Here is a 20,483-nt window from a genome sequence, read left to right on the forward strand (position 1 = left end):
GATAAAAGCAGCACCAAAATAGCCCGGGCCTGGCGCGGGCTATTTTGGCCCGCGCCATTCATAAACTCAAAATTTTACGACTTAGCCTGGGCCTGGCCCGGGCCAGCGAGTTACTGAAAGGGGTATTAGATATCTAAACTAAAGTGTGCATTTTCAAGGGAAATCGGTCAAATCAATCATTGTTTACCACGTTTGACACACAGACTCACAGGTCTATACACCTGTTCACTGCTACTATCCTGCCTGTGGAGAATCTACAGGTAGGACTATGGTGTGCCAATGCTGTATTGAGCACACACTTTAAAAAATCATTAAAATATCACTTTTGTGACCAAAATTACAAATTTCCATACAGTTGCAATTTATTTTTCAGTAGTAACTTGGGAATAATTTTTGTATTCACCAGAGGGCTCAAAAACTTGAATTTTGGGCATATTTTTGTGCACGCCCTCTATTGGTGGAAAGTAATATGGCAAGAAATTTTTCATTTTTCAATCTCTATTTTTAATTAAGAAAAAATAATTCAAAGAATCAAATTTACATACAAGCCAAGTTATATAATGAATAGCTGTATTGGAAACTAACAGTGTAAGAAAATTAAGCATTTGTCCCATAGAAAAAGAAAAATAAGCCAAAATTGCCACCCTAATATTTTGCCACACATGGACGTGGACTCATCATGGAGATGTAACTGAGAACAAGGTTATATCATAACCTTGTTCATTGAATGAGTGGGTCTATACAGCCTTGGCTGGCTCCATGATAAACGAAAAAGACAATTAATATGATAAAATGAAAAATATCATCACAGACACAAAGACCTCTGCCCCGGCCCCCCCCCCCCACCTCAAATAAACTCAGCTTGAGTCCTTGTTGAATCTGTTCTCTGTCATACATGTGTATTCTGCATGAATACAGTCTAATCCACTTTCAAATTTCAATCACGACGTCCAGGTCAATGTCGATAATATTTGCTAATGCCAAGGCTATAAATTAGATTTTAAGTGAGATTTCATTTGTTTCTGTATTTTTTTTAAGAGCATCGCCATCAGCATCCAATTATTTCTTCCATTATTAAAATTCCCTCCCCTTTTAATTTTTATTCAAAGCCAAGCCCAAGCATGCCAAGGATCGATGGCATGGCATGGACTTCCCCAATTCCATCCGCGGAATTCCCCATCCGTGCATGAATAGTCCGACTCTATTTAGAGTCAGACTATTTATTCATGCACAGATGGAGAATTCGTGCAATTGCAGCAGTGACTGACAGTGACCGACTTTGCACTACATTTTAATGTCAACACACTTGCTATTAAAGCCTACGTACGAGACAGTAAGAGGAAACTTTAGCAGTAGTAGGACCGAACTTAAAATATTTTGTTGCTTTACCTTATTGTGCTTGTGAACAAGTTAGAAAAGCTGAATAAATCTGCAGCAAACCAGATCTAACATTGATTAGACTCGCTATTCCCAATATCACAGAACTTTATTTTTCACCAATGCCTTTCCTTAGGCTTAGCTTCACGTTTTTAGCTCTTGCTCTTCGCTAGTAATACGGGTCACTCATGTATTTGAGAATGTTCATACAATCCCTTGAAAATAGTTATACCGATTTACTTTATTTCCTTCTGGTTAGCATTCGAATTTCATATAATCCTTTATTTTATATAGAAAAAAAAAATTTTCTTATTTCATTTTATACATTATACGTCATAATATAAGATTGAATGATGTTGCGGAAGGATACGATGCAAAAGTTGTAGGAAAATGTATAAATATGTAAACAACATGGCGCTGAACAGCTGATCGTAAATTGTAAACATTAACAGTACTAATAACAGTAACAGAGTTGTTTCTGGCGCCCGGGTAAATTGCGTAACACTTACATCTCCGGTCGCAATACTCGACATCAAGTTAACGTGAAAGAAATCGGGTTATACAGCGTACAGATTCCACGTGAAACAGCAAGACAGTAGCTCCGGAGTCAAATATTGAAACCTTTGTAAGTATTGTCGGCTCAAGACAAGATGTGGGAAAGTGCCATCGCAGGCGCAGCTCTGATTCTGTGCAGCTGCAGTCCCTCAGCTGCTGCGCTCCCCGGCCGCTTCCCGTCGTTAGCGGCTAACGCAGGCGCTGGCATTTTTTTTTTACTTTTAATTAGTGCACATTATCATGATTATACAGTGCGTATCAAAAAAAGTTGGCACACTTTGAAAAAATCCTGTAAAATTATGCATTAGTAATATCTTGAAGATTTTGCCACATTTTAACATTGGTACAGGTCCATTAAAGCAAATAACGATATAACTGTCGAAAAATATTTCCACTTGAGTGAGCACCACTTAATTTTGAAAAGTTAGTGAAAAATGATTTGCGCAGAACATTGCAATAGTTATGCGAATAAAAGTAGACCGTAATCATGAAGAACACATGGAATTTAGCTAGTAAAATTAATTTGAAGATATCTTCTACCTTGTTAGACTTATTTCCTTGCCCAAAACACTTCGAAGAATGCATTTCACCCCACCCCACTCCCCCACACACCGAGCCCATCGTGACGATATTTGCTTTACACTGAGGTGTCATTTACATGGAATGGCTTAAGCTTGATTTTCATTATGTTTATCATTGCTAAACTTGAGAAAAGTTTGGAGAAACAAGTATTAAATGAAAAATGAAATGTAAACCCACTTTCAATGATAAAAACTTAGTGAAAAAATGCTGGAGATGTCTGATATAAACTTTTCTTCAGATTCAGTTATGTCCTCAGATCCAGCTGGCACAAATAGGGTAAAGGTTGTGCTTAATAAGAGTTGAAATTTCACTATGGGTGGCAAAATTGTTACAAAATGCTGGAATATATCCGTTTTATTTCAATTGACTAAAAGTGCAAGGGAAATGTATGATAAATCTTTCGTAAGGTAAGTTTGATTTCGCCCTTTCCCCTTGACACAGCATGAAAACAAGCATTTCTGCGCAAACAGATTTCTGCGAGCTTGCCAGAAAGGCAGTGTATACAGCCACACGCGTGTGTCTTTACCATCCAGCCACACGTGTGTGGTTATATCCAGAACACCTATCTGTGGATACCGCCACACGCCGCCAGTAATAACAGTAAAACACGTACTGGTATGTAGGTCTGACCGTCTATATCACGATCAAAATAACCTCATTTCTTCATTAAATTCTTACATGTTCTAAACCCCTTTGATATCCTTAGATCGTTTCAATTTCATTCTCACCGTCTTCTCTCCTTGCTTTTCTTGTCTTGTTACAAACGGTCGTCTGTTTAACAGCAAATTCTCTTTTTCTACTTGTGTCGATTCTGGCTTCCTTCGCGGCGGCGGCAGACCCATACAGCGTTAGCGCAGCGCAGTAGTAGACGCTGTATGGGTCTGCCGCCGCCGCGAAGGAAGCCAGAATCGACACAAGTAGAAAAAGAGAATTTGCTGTTAAACAGACGACCGTTTGTAACAAGACAAGAAAAGCAAGGAGAGAAGACGGTGAGAATGAAATTGAAACGATCTAAGGATATCAAATGGGTTTATAATGTAAGAATTTATTGAAGAAATGAGGTTATTTTGATCGTGATATAGACGGTCAGACCTACATACCAGTACGTGTTTTACTGTTATTACTGGCGGCGTGTGGCGGTATCCACAGATGGGTGTTCTGGATATAATCACACGCGTGTGGCTGGATGGTAAAGACACACGCGTGTGGCTGTATACACTGCCTTACAGAAATGGACAGTGCTCACTAAAGAGTAACATTCTGACAAAAGTTTTACTTTCATTGGATAGCTGAGACCAAAACCCAAGATTATATGTGCAAAAATTACCCACATGTTGTATATTTTTAAATTCCCAGGGCTTTTTCAAAGTGTAAACTTTTTTTTGATACGCACTGTAGAAGAAGTTACGAAGGGATGTTTGTGATGGAGAGAAGACGGTGAGAATGAAATTGAAACGATCTAAGGATATCAAATGGGTTTATAATGTAAGAATTTATTGAAGAAATGAGGTTATTTTGATCGTGATATAGACGGTCAGACCTACATACCAGTACGTGTTTTACTGTTATTACTGGCGGCGTGTGGCGGTATCCACAGATGGGTGTTCTGGATATAATCACACGCGTGTGGCTGGATGGTAAAGACACACGCGTGTGGCTGTATACACTGCCTTACAGAAATGGACAGTGCTCACTAAAGAGTAACATTCTGACAAAAGTTTTACTTTCATTGGATAGCTGAGACCAAAACCCAAGATTATATGTGCAAAAATTACCCACATGTTGTATATTTTTAAATTCCCAGGGCTTTTTCAAAGTGTAAACTTTTTTTTGATACGCACTGTAGAAGTTACGAAGGGATGTTTGTGATGCTGATAGTGTATTGAACTCACATGATATGCATTGTGTACAGATCTATTTCAATTAATTTATTTTTGTTTGATAATAATGTTTATTAAAAATATTGCATTTGATGAATTAGAAATTGAAATTTTAATAAAAAGTCCTCTTTTAAATTTAAGTCTACATATGTTTGGACCTCATTGGTACTAGGAGTGCATGTAGATCTAGATCTACCTTGGACTTGGTGGAATAATAACAGGGAACCAATACGTGTGAAGAGGTGTGTGCCACGGCATGGTTCCTTATTTCACAATAATGCCAAAAAGTACATTTATTTAATCTTACATTAATAATGCCTGGTTTTGTAAGTACAATGTAACTAGCAACTAGTGTAGCTATTACATGTTGTTAAAGGGGAAGTTCACCCTGACAAAAAGTTTATTGTAAAAATAGCAGAAAAAATAATGAAAAATATTGCCGAAGGTTTGAGAAAAATTCATCAAATAATTAGAAAGTTATTAGAATTTCAATTATTTGATTTGTGACGTCATATGCGAGCAGCATTCCTACATAGTGAATCAGGGTGACCAGATTTCACAAATTGAAATACGGGACAATCGATAATAAAAAAGATAATTGAGAAGAGAGAAAGAAAAAATGAAGGGGAAATAAAGGAAAAAATAAAAAAGAATAAAAGAAAGTTAGAATAAAAGAGGATGAAAGAAAGGCTACTTGTGAAAAAATATAAAGAATTGGAAGGGAGGGTGAACGAAATGATGAAGAAGAGATAGAAAAGACGAAAGAAAAGAGATGAATTGAGGAGGAAAAAAAATGAAGGGGAAATAAGGAAAAAATAAAAGAAAGTTAAAATAAAAGAAGGATGAAAGAAAGGAATAAAAGAGAGAAAAAGGTTAAAAGCATTCTTTGAATTGAATGTAGAAAGAAAGACAAAGAAAGGAAGGGAAGATGAATAAATGTGTGAAAAACAAAATAAAGGAGAGAAAGACAAAAAAAGAAAGAGAAAAAAGGAGAGGAAAAAAGAATGAAGGAAAGAAAAATGGTTCCTTCTAATTCTTTGAAAGAAAAAGAAAGAAGAACAGGAAGGAAGGAAGGGAAAGAAAGAAAGAATTATAGAACGGAAAATATAATAAAGAATGAAAAAAGGGCGGAAAGAGAAAAAAATGAAGAGAGGAAGAACGAAAAGAAAAACAGAGGAAGGGAGAAGGAAGTAAAGAAAAGTTTAAGGAAAGAAAGAATGAACGAAAGAAGGCAGGTAAGAGCTAGAAAGAAAGAGGGAGAGATAAAGGATCAGGAAGGAAATATAGGAAAGAAAGATACATGGCACAAAAAAAGGAAGCAGGAAGGATAGTAGTAGTAGTAGTAGTATTTATTTCCGTATTAAAAGCACAATTATATACAATAAAATACGGTGGATAGCCCACATTCAGCGTGACTGGCACAGTGACGCTGGTCTTCCGTGGGGTCCAAATAGAAGGATGAAGAAAGAAGGATAGAAAAGAAAGAAAAAGGAACAATTTCAAACTTCAAGCAAACAAAAACAATCCAGTCATCTAACAAAAATCATAATGATATTTGGTGATTTTTAAATATACGTTTAAAATTTAAAAAAACTAGAACTGTTTTAGAATTGAATAAAATTTCAAAGTGAAACACTGTCAACTTAAACGGGTGGTCCGGGCTGAAAATATGTATATATTAATACATAGAGTAGATTTCACTGAGCAAAATGCCGAAAATTTCATCAAAATCGAAAAAACAAATAACAAAGTTGTTGAATTTTAAAGTTTAGCAATATTTTGTGAAAACAGTCGTCATGAATATTCATTAGGTGGACTGGTGATGTCACATCTCCACTTGTTCTTTTGTATTTCATTATATGAAATGAGGTTTATTCAAATTTTTTCCTTCAAGAACTAGAAAAATTGGATTGACAACTGATTTAGTGCATTAGATATTTATTGCTGCAACTTATCTCATTTATTATAAGGGAGACATATTATTCACACAAGTATGAAATAATGAAAATATTATGATTTTATGTAATAACATATATAAGAAAACGGAAAGTGGAGATGTGACCTCATCAGTCCACCTAATGTATATGCATGACGACTGTTTTTACAAAATATTGCTAAACTTTAACCTTCAATAACTTTATTATTTGTTATCCGATTTTGATGAAATTTTCGGCATTTTGCTCAGTGAATGCTACTCTATGTATTAAGATATAAATATTTTCAGCCCGGACCACCCCTTTTGGATGAAACATCGCAGCATCATACACAACAAGATTTAAAAAGAAAGCTGAAACAATTAGATCTAGTTATGAAAACTTAATATAACTTTTCCGATTACATCTCCAAATCAGTTCTCTGAGAATCCATATTAATTATTTCCACCGATTTAGTGATTATTTTGGTGGAAAACTGTTTATCATGTCATTGTTTGCGCAATTGAGAATCTCCTCCGATCCTACATTCCTAGCTAGTAGCCTGCCATGCACACACAGGCATGCAGGAGACCAGTTGGTTTTATATTGGGTTAGCAAGAAAATCACTGCAGATCTTGCAAGTTTAGTTATCGATTTTATTATTGTCTCTGCTTCGTCATCCTTTGGTTATTTGATGAAAATTCGTCACTTTTAAATGTATTAACTACATTTTGTTCAATATTCTGAAATACGGGACAAATAGGCGCCCCGGGAAGGGTTTGACGGGACGCCGGGACAAAGGAGCAAAATACGGGACGATCCCGGGAAATACGGGACGTCTGGTCACCCTGTAGTGAATGGTAAAAAATCAAGGAAATGTCATTTTCTCAGAAAATGGATAATGGATTTCACTGTACCTTTTGTATACCAATAGACAAATCATTTCACACCCAATCATGAATAGAAAACAAACTTAAGTCATCTGGAACCATACAAAATTTGAAATTCATACATTTTATATTACATAACAAATGGGGCAGCTGCTCGTTTATGACGTCACAAATCCAAAACTTTGAACTCTAATAACTTTCTTACTCTTTAACGGATTTTCCTCAAACCTTCACCAATATTTTTACTATTTTTTTCTGCTATTTTTACAACAAAGTTTTCTTCAGGGTGAACTTCCCCTTTAAATGCTTCTTCTGGTAGCACAAGTCACTGTCACTCCGGTGTATAGTCTATAAGTGCAAGTGTAGATCTAGACCAAAAGCTTCAGTCTCTGTTACATGTATTTTGGTTGTTCAGCTGAACTCCGTTGGCTTCACTCACCAAATACAGAGACCGAAGTTCTAGCGTGATCTGTACAGGGGACTCAATGGCCATATATTATAGGATGGGGGGTCGGGTGTCCGGACACTTTATCTTTTTGAAGCCTTCTTTTTTGTCTGTGCCGGATTACACTAAAAATATGAATCCATTACTTGTAATCATTTTCTATTTTGTTCGTTATAATATTTCCTAACATTTTGTACTAAAAATTGATGAAACTTTGCTGGTAAATTTTTCCAAATGACATTCTAAAATTGATCGTCCGGACACACAACCCGTCCGGATACACAATAACTGGGTATAATGTTTATGTACTAAGCTCAGACAAAACAAAGAAGTGAAGTTGCGCGACAGCCGAGATAAGTCACTGTTTTCGTTCCTTTTAACTTGAATTTTTCCCCTGTTTTTTTGCAATTAGGGAATATTAATTTGCATTTCGGTTGCATTAATTTTTTAGGGAGGCAGCGTAGCTCAGTCGGTTAGAGCGCATGTTTCGGATAAGATCGTAGATCTCGACGTAAGGGGTTCGAGTCCCGCTCATGCTGAAACGCGCCTAACAAAACATCTGATGTTATAACGTTGTGTGTTAGCATGCTTCACCACTGTATTCAGTGCAGGTGTGGATACAGTTGGAAAACACTCCGTCCATCGGAAAGGACGCAAATGTTGGTCCCTTATATAGGAGAGGTACAACCTATGCATGTTAAAAACCAACACTATTCGTCAAAGAGTAGGGGTTTTCACCCGGTGTATTGCACCTACCTGTCCTGGTAAAATTCAGGTCAAGTCAATCTTGACGTTCACATGCCATAATAATCAATATAATGATTGTGGGCATTAACGGAAAAACAAGACAAGACAAAATTTTGATTCATTAAGGACAAAAATTGAAGAGCCCCGACGGGGGATTTTGCATTGTAAGTCCCCTAATGGTGGCTGCACGATAGCGAGCCGTCTGTGTACGCGGAGAAATAAAAAAATTTTTTAAGAAACTCCTTGAAACAGACGACTGCCAGCTGTCTAATGTTGATCTATCTATGTAAGATTGGAGGTCTGGTGTTCGGACACTATATTTTTGAAGCGTTCTTTTTTGTCTTTGGATTACACTAAGAATATGAATTCAATAGTTGTAATCATCTTCTATTTTCTTCTCTGTAATATATTCTAACATTTTGTACTAAAAACTGATGAAACTTGGCTTGTACATGTAATTTTTTTTTAAATTGCTTTCTAAAATTGATTGTCTGGACACACAACAACTGGGTATACATTACTCAATGAAAGATTGTTACACAGAGTGCAAGTAAAAACAGCCATCATTATCAACAGAGCTGGGTCTTTTGTACCTCTTGTTTAAAGTTGCGGAGAGTGGTGCAATTAACAGTGCTTGGGGTGAGGGAGTTCTAAAGTCTTATTTATTGAATCTGGGAAGAAGCTAGCTCCTCTGCTCTGCAAGTGTTCTGGCAAAGGGAACAAAGATATTCTGAGAATGACCTCTTTGACTTATTCAAGACGTACAAGTAGAATCCTATTGTGTGTACAGTAACTTAATCCCTTAATTTTTCATTTTGTTTTATAGTCAGTGACCAGCTTTTCAGCCTATTCTTCATCACCATGCCTCGGTGCAAGGCTGCGGTAACCCTTCAGCACCTCTGTATCAACAGTATCACAACCAACGTGCGCTACTGGACTCAGGATTATGAAGACAAGCTACTCGACAAGGGCAGGTTCCGTCATCTGCTAGGCCCCTTTGATGAAATACCCAGTGAGTTGGAATTCTTCAGAATCTCTCAATTTTAGGCCCCCAGGCCCTGCTTTAATGTTTGCAGTGGCAGATACTGGCGGGAGTGAAAGGGGTGCAGGCCTTTTAGAATTGCCCATTATTAAAGGCCAAGTTCACCCCAGAAAAATGTTGATTTTAATAAATACAGAAAATCAAACTAGCATAATGCTGAAAATTTCATCAAAATTGGATGTAAAATAAGAAAGTTATGACATTTTAAGGTTTTACAAAGCAGTTAATATATGCACAACTCAGTGACATGCAAATGAGACCGTCAATGATATCCATCACTCACTTTTCTTTTGTTTTATATTGTTTGAATTGTAGGCTACAATATTTGACTATAAGGGCCAACTAGACTGAACCATTGCATATATGCTAATTCCACATGATCAGGGCGGAATTAATCTTTGTTTCACTTGACGATGATGATGATGATGGACAGCATTTATATTGCGTCATATATCTGTTAAAAACATTCATAGGTGCAGGCTCATCCAATATTAAGTTAATCACTACACATCTACCGAAATAAGTGAGTTTGAGAGACGGTTTAAAGAGTTCTAGGCTGTCAATTTCACAAAGTGAAGAAGGGAGGGAGGGAGTGACAATGAGGAGAATATTTCAAAAGAAATAGTGAGAGGATGATGTCATCAGTCTGCTCATTTGCATACTGACCAGGATGTACATACATGTAACTGTTTTGTAATATTAAGCAAAAATTTAAAATGTCATATAACTTTCTTATTTTACATCCGATTTTGATGAAATTTTCAGTGTTATGCTCGTTGGATTTTTCTCTTTTTATTCATCAGAACTCTTTGTTGGGGTGGACTTGTCCTTTAAAGGAGAATGAAACCTTTGGAACAAGATACTAGTAGCTTGTGTGAAAACAGATAAATCAAAGAAACAGATCAATAAAAGTTTGAGAAAAATTTGACAAATAATGAAAAAGTTATGAGCATTTGAATATTGCAATCACATATAATATGGAGATCCTCAAATTGACAATGCGACAAAGATGTGTGCTATCACTTGTGAACAAGTCTTCCCATTACTTATTTCACTTAAATTGACTCTTTTATCATGTCTATCAGTAGATCATGTGTTCTTTTCAATAGGAGGGCATGTAATACAGATTTTTAAAGGATGCATCATGGATAAAGAGTTTGTATCACAATAAGAAAAAGCAAAAAAAGGTGTCATTTTGGGAGTATTTAACCCTATCTAGGCCGGGTATTTTGGGAGTTCCTATGGCCGTCGACCGCGCGATCGCGCCGAAAATCGGCGCTGGGACATAATCTACAAGATTGTATAGTAATTTATTTCATGCGAATCGCTATTAAGTGATTATGCTAATTTATGTGTAATTAGTATGCGAAATCATACTTTTTCCTCTAACTCCCTAAATAAAGCTCCAAATATACTAATATTTGGAATAGAAACTCTTTGTGGTGTCCTTAGCAAGAGTACATGAAAAAAATTGTGATATCAAATCATTTTCTTATGTATTATATGGTTTTTTGCAATTTCTTATGTATTTCTTTGTTTTTTTGACCTTTTGTTTTTCATTGTTTTTTCAATGAAATTTGTTGAGGACTCTTCTGTGATCATAAAATAATAAAATGAATACATTTAGACTAGCAAAACTAAAAATAATCATACATTTATGAATTTTGGTTGAAAACACAATTTGCATTGCCTTTGTACACGAAATCACATTTTTGAGCATTTTTCGGTCTGACATGCACTTACATAATGTTGCATAATTTTGGAACCACGTACCCGGGTGACGCAAAATTGGTCTCAAAAGTTGCGCAAGACTTGAAAGTAAAAACTCAGCGAGCGGCGCGGTAAAAAATTTTGCACGGCAAAAATATCGCGCGATTTGTTGAGGGGGGCCCCCCCGGCCTAGATAGGGTTAATAGTCCATCAAAATGAAAGTTGTTCACATGTGACATCACATTTATCCTTGTCACATTGCCAGTGGGAGGATATCCATAGCATTAGTGATCGCTCATTATGTAACTTTCTCTTTATTTGTCCGATTTTTCTCAAACTCTCTTTGTTCTTATTCTTTTATTTTTCTGTTTCGACACACGCCTACATCTACTTGTTCCAAAGGTTTCATTCCCCTTTAATATTAATTCAGCTAAATCTAAAACAGAACTTCTATCGCTGCCCCCCTCTATCCAAAATACGTAATTTGTGCCCACTCTTTTTTAGAAATCCTGGATCTACATGGACCTTTGGATTGGGCTGGTTATTTTCATGTCTTCTCATTTTGTGACATCCATTCCTTGTATAAAGCACTGTACATGCACGTACATGTAGGTTTTGTTTTTCAACTACACGTATGATGATACACCATTGTTCTGTCTCTCATTCCTATGATCTGTGATCAAGGCTTTGAATGACAGATGTAAAGTAGCATAAAATGAGTGAAGAAAAATATATGCTCATCAAAACTTTTATGTGTAGCTACACGTATTAGGCTTGTTAAAAAATGGTTTGATAAAGTGAGGCAACATTTATGTGTACAAAGGCAATTTATGTGGTTACACTTCGTAATTCCGAAGGTTCGTAATTCCGAAACACATAAAGTGCCTATACCTCGATGTTCGTTAATCCGAAAAGGTAAAAAGGTTCTTTAATCCGAACATTTGTGGCGTTATTCCGAAGGTTCGATGATTTGAAAACGAAATAAGGTTCGATGTTCCGAAGGTTCGTTAAAATCCGAAAATGAAATAAGGTTCGTTGTTCCGAAGGTTCGTTAATAAAACAAAATAAGGTTTATTGATCTGAAGGTTCGTTAGTCCGAAAACGAAATAAGGTTCGTTAATCATTTCGTTTTCGGACCAACGAACCTTTGGAATTACGAACCTCATTTCGTTCTCGGATTAATAAACCTTTGGGGTTACATGTACAAGGCTCATTTCGTTTTCAGACTAACGAACCTTCGGAATTACGAAATAATAAATTCGAAATAATTTATACATGTCACTAAGCATTAAAATTGTACTAATCACATTCTTCAGAAAAGCTCTTAATAACCTATTTTAGACATCATTCAACATGACATAAGATGTAATAACAACTATAAATGCCAGTCATGTAATCATTGAGAAATAGGCTATAATGTTGCAAGGAAGTGATTGAAAACCCTCTTTTCCACCTTACAATTTCTGACAGTTTGTTGAATATACCATTTGATTCTCAGAGTAAACTAAAAACCAAAGAATTGTATGTAATGTTGACAGAAGGTACCAGAAACACAATATAGCCAAATTGTATATTGTGGTGCAATGTTGCAAGAAACGACCTCTTGAGCTCATTTAGTCAATGCTATTTTTTTTTTTTCGAGGTTCTATGCTGATTCAAGATTTAGCCGATGAATTGATCCGCCGGCGGAAACTCACCCGATCTTCTCTTCATTTGCTCATCAATGGTGGTCTGCTTCAGCACTTGGACTTCAGCGATTGCCCTCGTCTCATCACAGATGAAATTGTTTACATGATTGCTGACAAATGCAAGGTACTCATACTCGTACTTTAATCTTCCTCAAATTCAGGTTGTTGCGTTGACATTTCTTGATATATCTATTACCAGGATGTGCTAAAAGTGGCACAGCATTGTTACTCATTCAGTGACCCCTTTCATGAAAGTTTTATTGTTCTATAAGTATCCTAATTTTCTAATTGTCAACTTTTCACAATGGAGAGTCAAAGTACTGCAGCAGACAGGCAAACTTTAATCCTTTAACCCTATAAGGCCTGGGGGAGAGGGCAGAATCTGTCTCCCCCTTCCATTTGGGTTCGAATCCTAGCCATGGAGTGTTTTCCTTCAGCAAGAAATTTATCCACACTTTGCTGCACTCAACCCAGGTGAGGTAAATGGGTACCGGCAGGAGTAATTCCTCAAAAAGCTGTGCGCACCAGATTCGGTAGACTAGCTTAGCCGGGGTAATATGTAGGAGCGCTTTGAGCACCTAGCAAGGTGGATACGCACGCTATACAAATCCTATATTATTATTATTGTTATCATCATTATAAATCCGGCGCACAAATTTTTTCAACTGTGCCGCTTACTGACTTTTTACTTTCAAATCTCGCACAATTTTTTAGACCGAAATTACGATGCCCGGGAAGGCGATTACAAAATTACGCAACATTTTGTAAGTGAATGATCCAAAAATGCTCAAAAACATGAATTCATGTACAAATACAATGCATATTGTGTATTTAGCTAAAATTCATAAATATACTCGTTATTTATACTTTTACTGATTAAATTTAATTAACTTTGGCTTGATTATGATCAAAATGAAGTCTGCCACAATTTCCATTGAAAAAAACAAAAAAGCAAATAGTCAAACAACAAGGAGATACATAAGAAAAAAATTGTGACATCAATTTCTTTTTTAGTACAGTTCATTGGGATCCTACAAAGAGTGTGAATAAAAAATTAGCAGTTTTGAGGCAGTATGATAGTTGATAAGAGCAAATGTTTCATTTTATGAAATAATTAGCATACTATTCATTAACTTTAATATCTTATTATTTCATAAAAATTACCAAGACAGACTTGTAGATTATATCCACACTACCACCGTTCAAATTTCCGCGGCGCTCGAAGGCCAAGATCTCAGGGGGGGGGGGCGGAATCTGCCCTGCCCCTCCCTGGTTGTGAGATGGTCCAAATAAGCCGGCTCTTATAGGGAAATAAAAGATTCTAAAAGTATTCATTCATTGTATGGTATTGTGGTATAATGGTTTGGGTGTGAACATTGTATGGTACTGAACATTTTTGTCTTTCTTGTGGGTTTGAACCATCTGGTAGTTATGCAAAATTAAATGATTCTGAAGCTGTATAGATTACTCTCTTTGGTTTTCAGAATTAAGCAAGTCAAAAATTGATTTTGTAATTATTTGATTATGATTATTACCATCATCAATATAATCATCATCAGCACCACTATTATCATCATCATCACTATCATCATCATGACTTAAGAATTATTTATCAATTTAGCATGGTTTTTGAATGACTTGTTATTAGTTGTCTATTTACTGGTTTCTTTACAGAAAGGGTGAGGGGGGTTCCTGTGTTAAAACTGCCCGTACATGAAACCTGGTTTTGTCTGAAATATATATCCTACTTGAATTTACACTTCCTTTTAATGTTCCTATAAAAATGACATCTTTTTCTTCCTTTTTTGTTCAATTTTGTAATTTGTCTGCAGAAAGTAAAGACCCTCATCCTATCAGGCTGTAGCCGTGTCTCTAGCCAAGCATTCGAGATCCTTGCCAACAACGTACCCTTTGCAGTGCGGTTGGACTTTTCAAAGACAAAGATTGGTACTCTAGCCATCCAGTCTCTCTTCAGATCGTGTAGTGACCTACAAGAACTTGCTCTAAGACACTGTCAGGTTAGGGATAATGGTTCATTGTCTTCTTGTATATATCTAACTAAAACAAGGTGGAGGGTGCCAGAATGATTTTTAAAATGCATGTTGCCAGGGGGCAGTCCCCCCAAAAATAGTCCCCCAAAAGAAAAAAAAAGGAAGGGGAAAAGGAGAAAAGGAAAAGAAGGGCATATCTATATTTTTTTCCCCTTCTTATTTTTTGTCAAAAGAATAAGAACCTAAATAAGACGTTAATATCTCTCGCTTCTGCACACCAAGCGGGAAAAATATGGAAATTGTGTTTTCTCTTTTTTTTCCCCCCACACCATTTTGCTTCTCTGTTTTTTCTCTCCCCAACTATGGAACTAAAGTATTTCTTGCCAGAAATTCAAAAGTGCACATTGGTGTAAAGTACATTGTATGAAAAGAAATTTTTGAAAATCATATTGACGTAAAGTGTTCACACTTCCCACTTCCAAGTCCCCATAATGATATTTCTTCTTTCCAGCGAGCAATTTTTTGGCAAGTGTCTGCTCTAAGGGGCAGGTGTAAAATTTGTGCTGTGCTGTATGGAAAAGTAGGTACGATGAAACTTTATTCCATATCACTGCACGTTCATCTCCTAATCTGTTTTGCACCATTAATTTGAAATTTTGATTATCACTCAAGTTTAAAAAAGGAAACACTTTTTATGAGTGAAAGTACACATATTTTTCTCTTTTTTTCAAAATGAATTGCAGAAGTTTCCATGCTATGCGTGCATGGGAACAAAAAAAAATCCTCTCTCCTTGTAGGCCTATCATCCCTTAACCATTTTGAGCTCTTTTTTTCTTCTAAATCGCATTCTATAATCTTGAAGAGTAAAATGAAGTACATAGGGCAGGTTAAGATTTCAGAGCTTCAACACTATTCACAGAAGCCTTCTCTCTGCATACCTGTTTCTACTCTATTTTGCAAGTTAAAGATAAGTGATGTGGCTAAAAAATTATTGCTATCCAATCTGATCTGACCAAGGTAAGCATTTTAAACCAAAGTTGGCATTTCATACAGCTCAATTAATGCCCTGTTTGTTCTATTTTTTTTATGAAATTTTTTCTTATGTTTTTCCCGTGTGAAGGAGGATTATTTCAAATTCCTCAATCTTTTCCAATTTTGGGGCACACATACTTTCTTTCAAAACATTTTTTTTTTAATCACAGCAAGTCAATTAAATTCAAGCTAATAATGGTACAAGAGATACAAGAGATGTCTACTTTTGATTGAATTCGATGAGACATCAAAACCTTCGCGCATCGCAGACTGTGGGGTAACTCTCCCTCTCTGCACCCTCCCCCTTAGGAGCGTGCTTTTCACGCGATCTGTAAGGTTGTACTTTGATGGGGATGGGGAGGGGGTGGAGCAAGATGACCTATAGAGAGCGACATAATTTTTCCTCAACTGAGTGAAGAGTTACACTGCCCAGCTGATCCCTCTGTTTAAAATTCTTTCTTCTCTTTTCTCCCTCTATTTTCCTTCTTTCCTTTTCTCCATTATATGTAAAGCATTATGAGGTTGATCACCCCTTGTCCCCCATGTTGCACTACCCCTGGACATCAATCAGTTTTGGTCTAACATTAGATTAGGGATATTTATGAATGAAAATAAATTGTTTTTTGTGTTTTGACTCGGGAGACATTTGGGAAAAATGGGTGGGGAGCAAAATACAAAAAGTCTTGCTTTAACAGATGAACTGAAACTATAATAAACAAGTAATTTTTCGCTTTCAAAACCTATATGAGTTACAAAGAAATATACATGTGCTCTAATAAAAAATAGGATTATCAAAGTATCATTTGTACAAAATTGTAGATATATTACATGTTCATGTAATTTCAGGTATGTGATAATGATGTTGGTGTACTTTGCAACATGGCTATGCAGAAGGAACGGTTTGGTTTGCGAAAGCTCGACTTGTCATCGTCAATGGTTACAGACATGGGCATCAGGGCCCTGCTGCGATCTATCCCACAACTCCAGGAATTTCATTACTCCAACCTTATCGGATGCATCATTGCAGAATCGCCCATCACAGAGGAGTTTGAGCACCAGTATCTCCTGCAGCTTCCACAACTTGGCCAAGAATCTTCCCCATTTTCGTCTTCCGCAGTAGATACTAAGATGGGACAGACCAGTCTTAGGATGTTGGAATGTACAGATTTCTGTAATATCACGGACAACCACCTGAAACTCATCTCTTTCCTCTGTCCAAAGCTGGTGTCTCTTGATCTGCGGTTCGCACGAGGGTTCTCCAGTGCTGGTCTCACAGATCTCTTGCGTCTTCTCCACTTGAAAGAGCTGAAACTTGCCAGTTCAGATCTACTGTCCTTTGAAGGGGCACTTCTGGATTTCCTCAGACAAAATGGTAAGCAACTAACAGTATTATCACTAGAGGACTTTGATGGTATTGATCTTTATCTGGTTGGTCAACTCTGTCCTCATCTGCAAAAGCTCTTGATCTTCATGACATCTGACAATGCTGATTTTACCTCTGGAGAATATGGAAATCTCTCAACTCAGACTCCCTTTGAACATCTTGAAGAGCTTGCACTGTGGTGTAGCAATGCAAACTCGACCATAACACCCGACATCCTCAACACTGTGCTTCCGCACTGCCAGTCCCTGAGGTCACTGGAGGTCATCAGGGTGGCTGCGCTTACAGACTCTGTCCTCCATGAAGCTATAGATAGCCACTGCTTCCTCAAACTGAAGTCTCTTACCCTTCATGAATGTAATGCTGTCAGTCGCGCTCCAATCTCAAGACTGATCTTAGACGACAGAAACATCCTGGAAACCTTGACACTAATGGATTGCTTCAGCACCACCCGTCGAGACTATGAAGGTTGGCTCAAGTTGGTCAAGAGACGCAACTATAAACTCACTATAGCATGGAAATGAGTCTAGATGCAGTCTCATACATCACCTAAGTAATTAACAGTACCATACCATTCATGTCAAAAACATTGTATCTGCTTAGAAAGTAAGGGTATTATATTCCCTCACCTGGACATACAGCGAAAAATGAAACTCGAATTTACATCTAATTCAAATACATGTTCAAGCCTGTTGACTCTTCTTTTTTAATACTGCATGGATTTGTATTGATTTCTGAAAGGCAATGAGTTTTGTAAACATACATGTAGAATGTATAATAAACACCTGATAATGGGACCAGGTTGAAAGAGAAATATGGCGAGATGATTTTGGCAGTAGAGAATTCTTTATGTGCTTTAATTTGAATGGTCCTATCAGTAATATCAAGTTTGGTGTTGGTGTTGAGAGCTTGGAAGAGGCTGCTGAACCAATCTCCAACACCTAGCTGGGATCAGAAAGCCGCATTACATAACGCCTCTACAGATCATCTCAACTTCACTCACAAAGAACAGATGATGAAAGTGAAACTTAGGAGAAATTTGCAGTAAAATCTCATTTTACAGAATGCAAAGACTAAAATCACTTCAAGAATCTGAAAGTCAGAGTAGATGAATACAAACCTCTAATGATTTGCACTCAACTGTAAAGTTAATTTCATCACAATCTTTATACTGTTTGTGAGCTAGAGATTGCCAACACCAACACCAAACTTGAAATAATCCCTGGGGATGGTTTGGTACTTGGTAGATGGGGAAACTTCTAGATATCTCGGTTCAATCGGGCGACATTCAACACCAGCTTTAACCCTAATCCAACGGGGGGGAGGGGGGGATCAGTTTCGTCACTACAAAATCGCGCAAAATTTTTTGACAGCGCTGCTCACTGACTTTATACTTTCAAGTTTTGGTTCCAAAATTACGCAACATTTCGTAAGCACATGTCCATGTAAGACCCAAAATTGCTCAAAACGTGGTTCCGTGCACAAAGTCAATGCCAATTGTGTTTTTCAACCAAATATCCTAAATTGATGATTTTGTTTACTTTTGTTGCTTTAAATGGATTAATTTTATTTGAATTCGCAAAAAGGGTCCAAGACAAAGTTCATTGGGAAAAAATAAGAAAAAAATAAGGTTTGAAGAAACAAAGAACTATATAACATTTTGGCGTTTTTTTCTTCAATATTTGTTAGAAATGTAAAAATTGATAATCTCACTAAAAATTACCACTCTACTAGTTATATAAAGTGAGTTTAAGGCAAAAACGTACACAAAAATAAATTTAGGGCAAATTTCATACGCTTATTTACATAATTGATTAAAAATATGAACAATTTTTGGAACATTTTACTATACAGTCTTGCAGTTTACATCTGGCTGTAGCCGCTGTACACACGTGCAAATTTTCGCGGCGATCAAGCAATCAGCGGCTGAGATCTGAGTCATTACCAATTACCAGCCTCATGTGAAGTATAGTGTTGTGGCTGGCGTTGGGGTTTTTCAACCAGATGAAATATTGTACTTGAAATCACGCAAAGTAAGTTAAAAGAATAACGCAACTGTTCACTTCCAACCAGTAGAAATTTCACTTACATGAAAGTTATGAAGAATTTTATGAATAGGCTCCCAGGTGTACTGCGTATTCTAGTATACATGTAGATCAATATCATAGAGGTCTTGGTCAGATTCCTTATTAGTGTAAAGGAAACAGAATATTTGACACTGTAACTTCGAAGATGTTTTTCATACTTTTCTCTAATTCTTTTGTAAGAGTTTACTGAAAGGACAAGTCCACCCCAGCAAATTTGAATTGAAAAAAAAATGAAATTTAAATAAAAATCCAACAAGCATAGCACTGAAAATTTCATTAGAATCAGATGTAAAATAAGAAATTTATGACATTTTTAAGTTCCGCTTTAACTTCACGAAACAGTTATATGCACATCCTAGCCTGTATGCGATGGAGGGGACTGATGATGTCATCCACTCACTATTTCTTTTGTATTTTACCATGATCTTCTTATTGACCTGTCAAACAAATTGTCATCCCTCCCTGATTGTACCATTGTTTGAACATTTCATGATTAAATCAAGTTGGTCCTTATTGTCAAATCTGTAAAAAATGAAATATTGTAAAAAATAAAATAAAACAAACGAAATAGTGACGGACATCATCGACTCTATCATTTGCATGTTACTAAGTTGTGTATATCACTGTTATGAAAAATAAGCAAAATTTTTATACAAAATTACATAATTTTCTTATTTTACATCCGATTGTAATGAAATTTTCAGCGTTATGCTTGTTAGATTTTTCTATGGTTTCATGACCTTAAACAGAGGACAAAGGTAATTACAGAATTCTGTCTGGCAGTGAAAAACTGCACTGTTTTGCATGAGTCGGTTATATTACAGAATTATGAGTAAGAACTATGAACGAATAATAGATTCTTACATGTAATTTAAGAAGAATGTGCAATATTTTGTTTGGGACAGAACATTTTATATTAAGCACATACAGGTAAATACCTATTTTAGCAGAAAATATTAAATTTCTTTTTTTATTGTGCCTTCATATGCATTTAATTATGAAATAAATTATTTATGATTAAATTTTGCTGCAAAGAAACTTTTTATATGCAGATATATATTAATATTGTTTTTTATTGAATGTTGTAGAAAATCTGTTTTTGTATGTTTATGTATTCATTACATATGCTTCTATTGTAGCCAGTACTTGTAGCAGTTATACAT

The 20,483-nt window shown here is 36.3% G+C and overlaps 1 protein-coding gene across 1 annotated transcript; it reads left to right on the forward strand.

The window, feature by feature from the left end:
- The first annotated feature begins 1,846 nt into the window (after positions 1–1,846).
- Positions 1,847–18,699, forward strand: LOC121425422. Its single transcript, XM_041621467.1, has 5 exons — positions 1,847–2,002; positions 9,216–9,401; positions 12,784–12,953; positions 14,662–14,847; positions 16,699–18,699. The coding sequence occupies exons 2-5, from the start codon at positions 9,251–9,253 to the stop codon at positions 17,755–17,757; spliced, it is 1,566 nt and encodes a 521-aa protein (XP_041477401.1). The 5' UTR covers positions 1,847–2,002; positions 9,216–9,250; the 3' UTR covers positions 17,758–18,699.
- Positions 18,700–20,483: the final 1,784 nt, after the last annotated feature.

This window comes from Lytechinus variegatus, chromosome 12 (genome assembly GCF_018143015.1).
Source record: "Lytechinus variegatus isolate NC3 chromosome 12, Lvar_3.0, whole genome shotgun sequence".
In the NCBI taxonomy this organism is placed as follows: Eukaryota; Metazoa; Echinodermata; class Echinoidea; order Temnopleuroida; family Toxopneustidae; genus Lytechinus; species Lytechinus variegatus.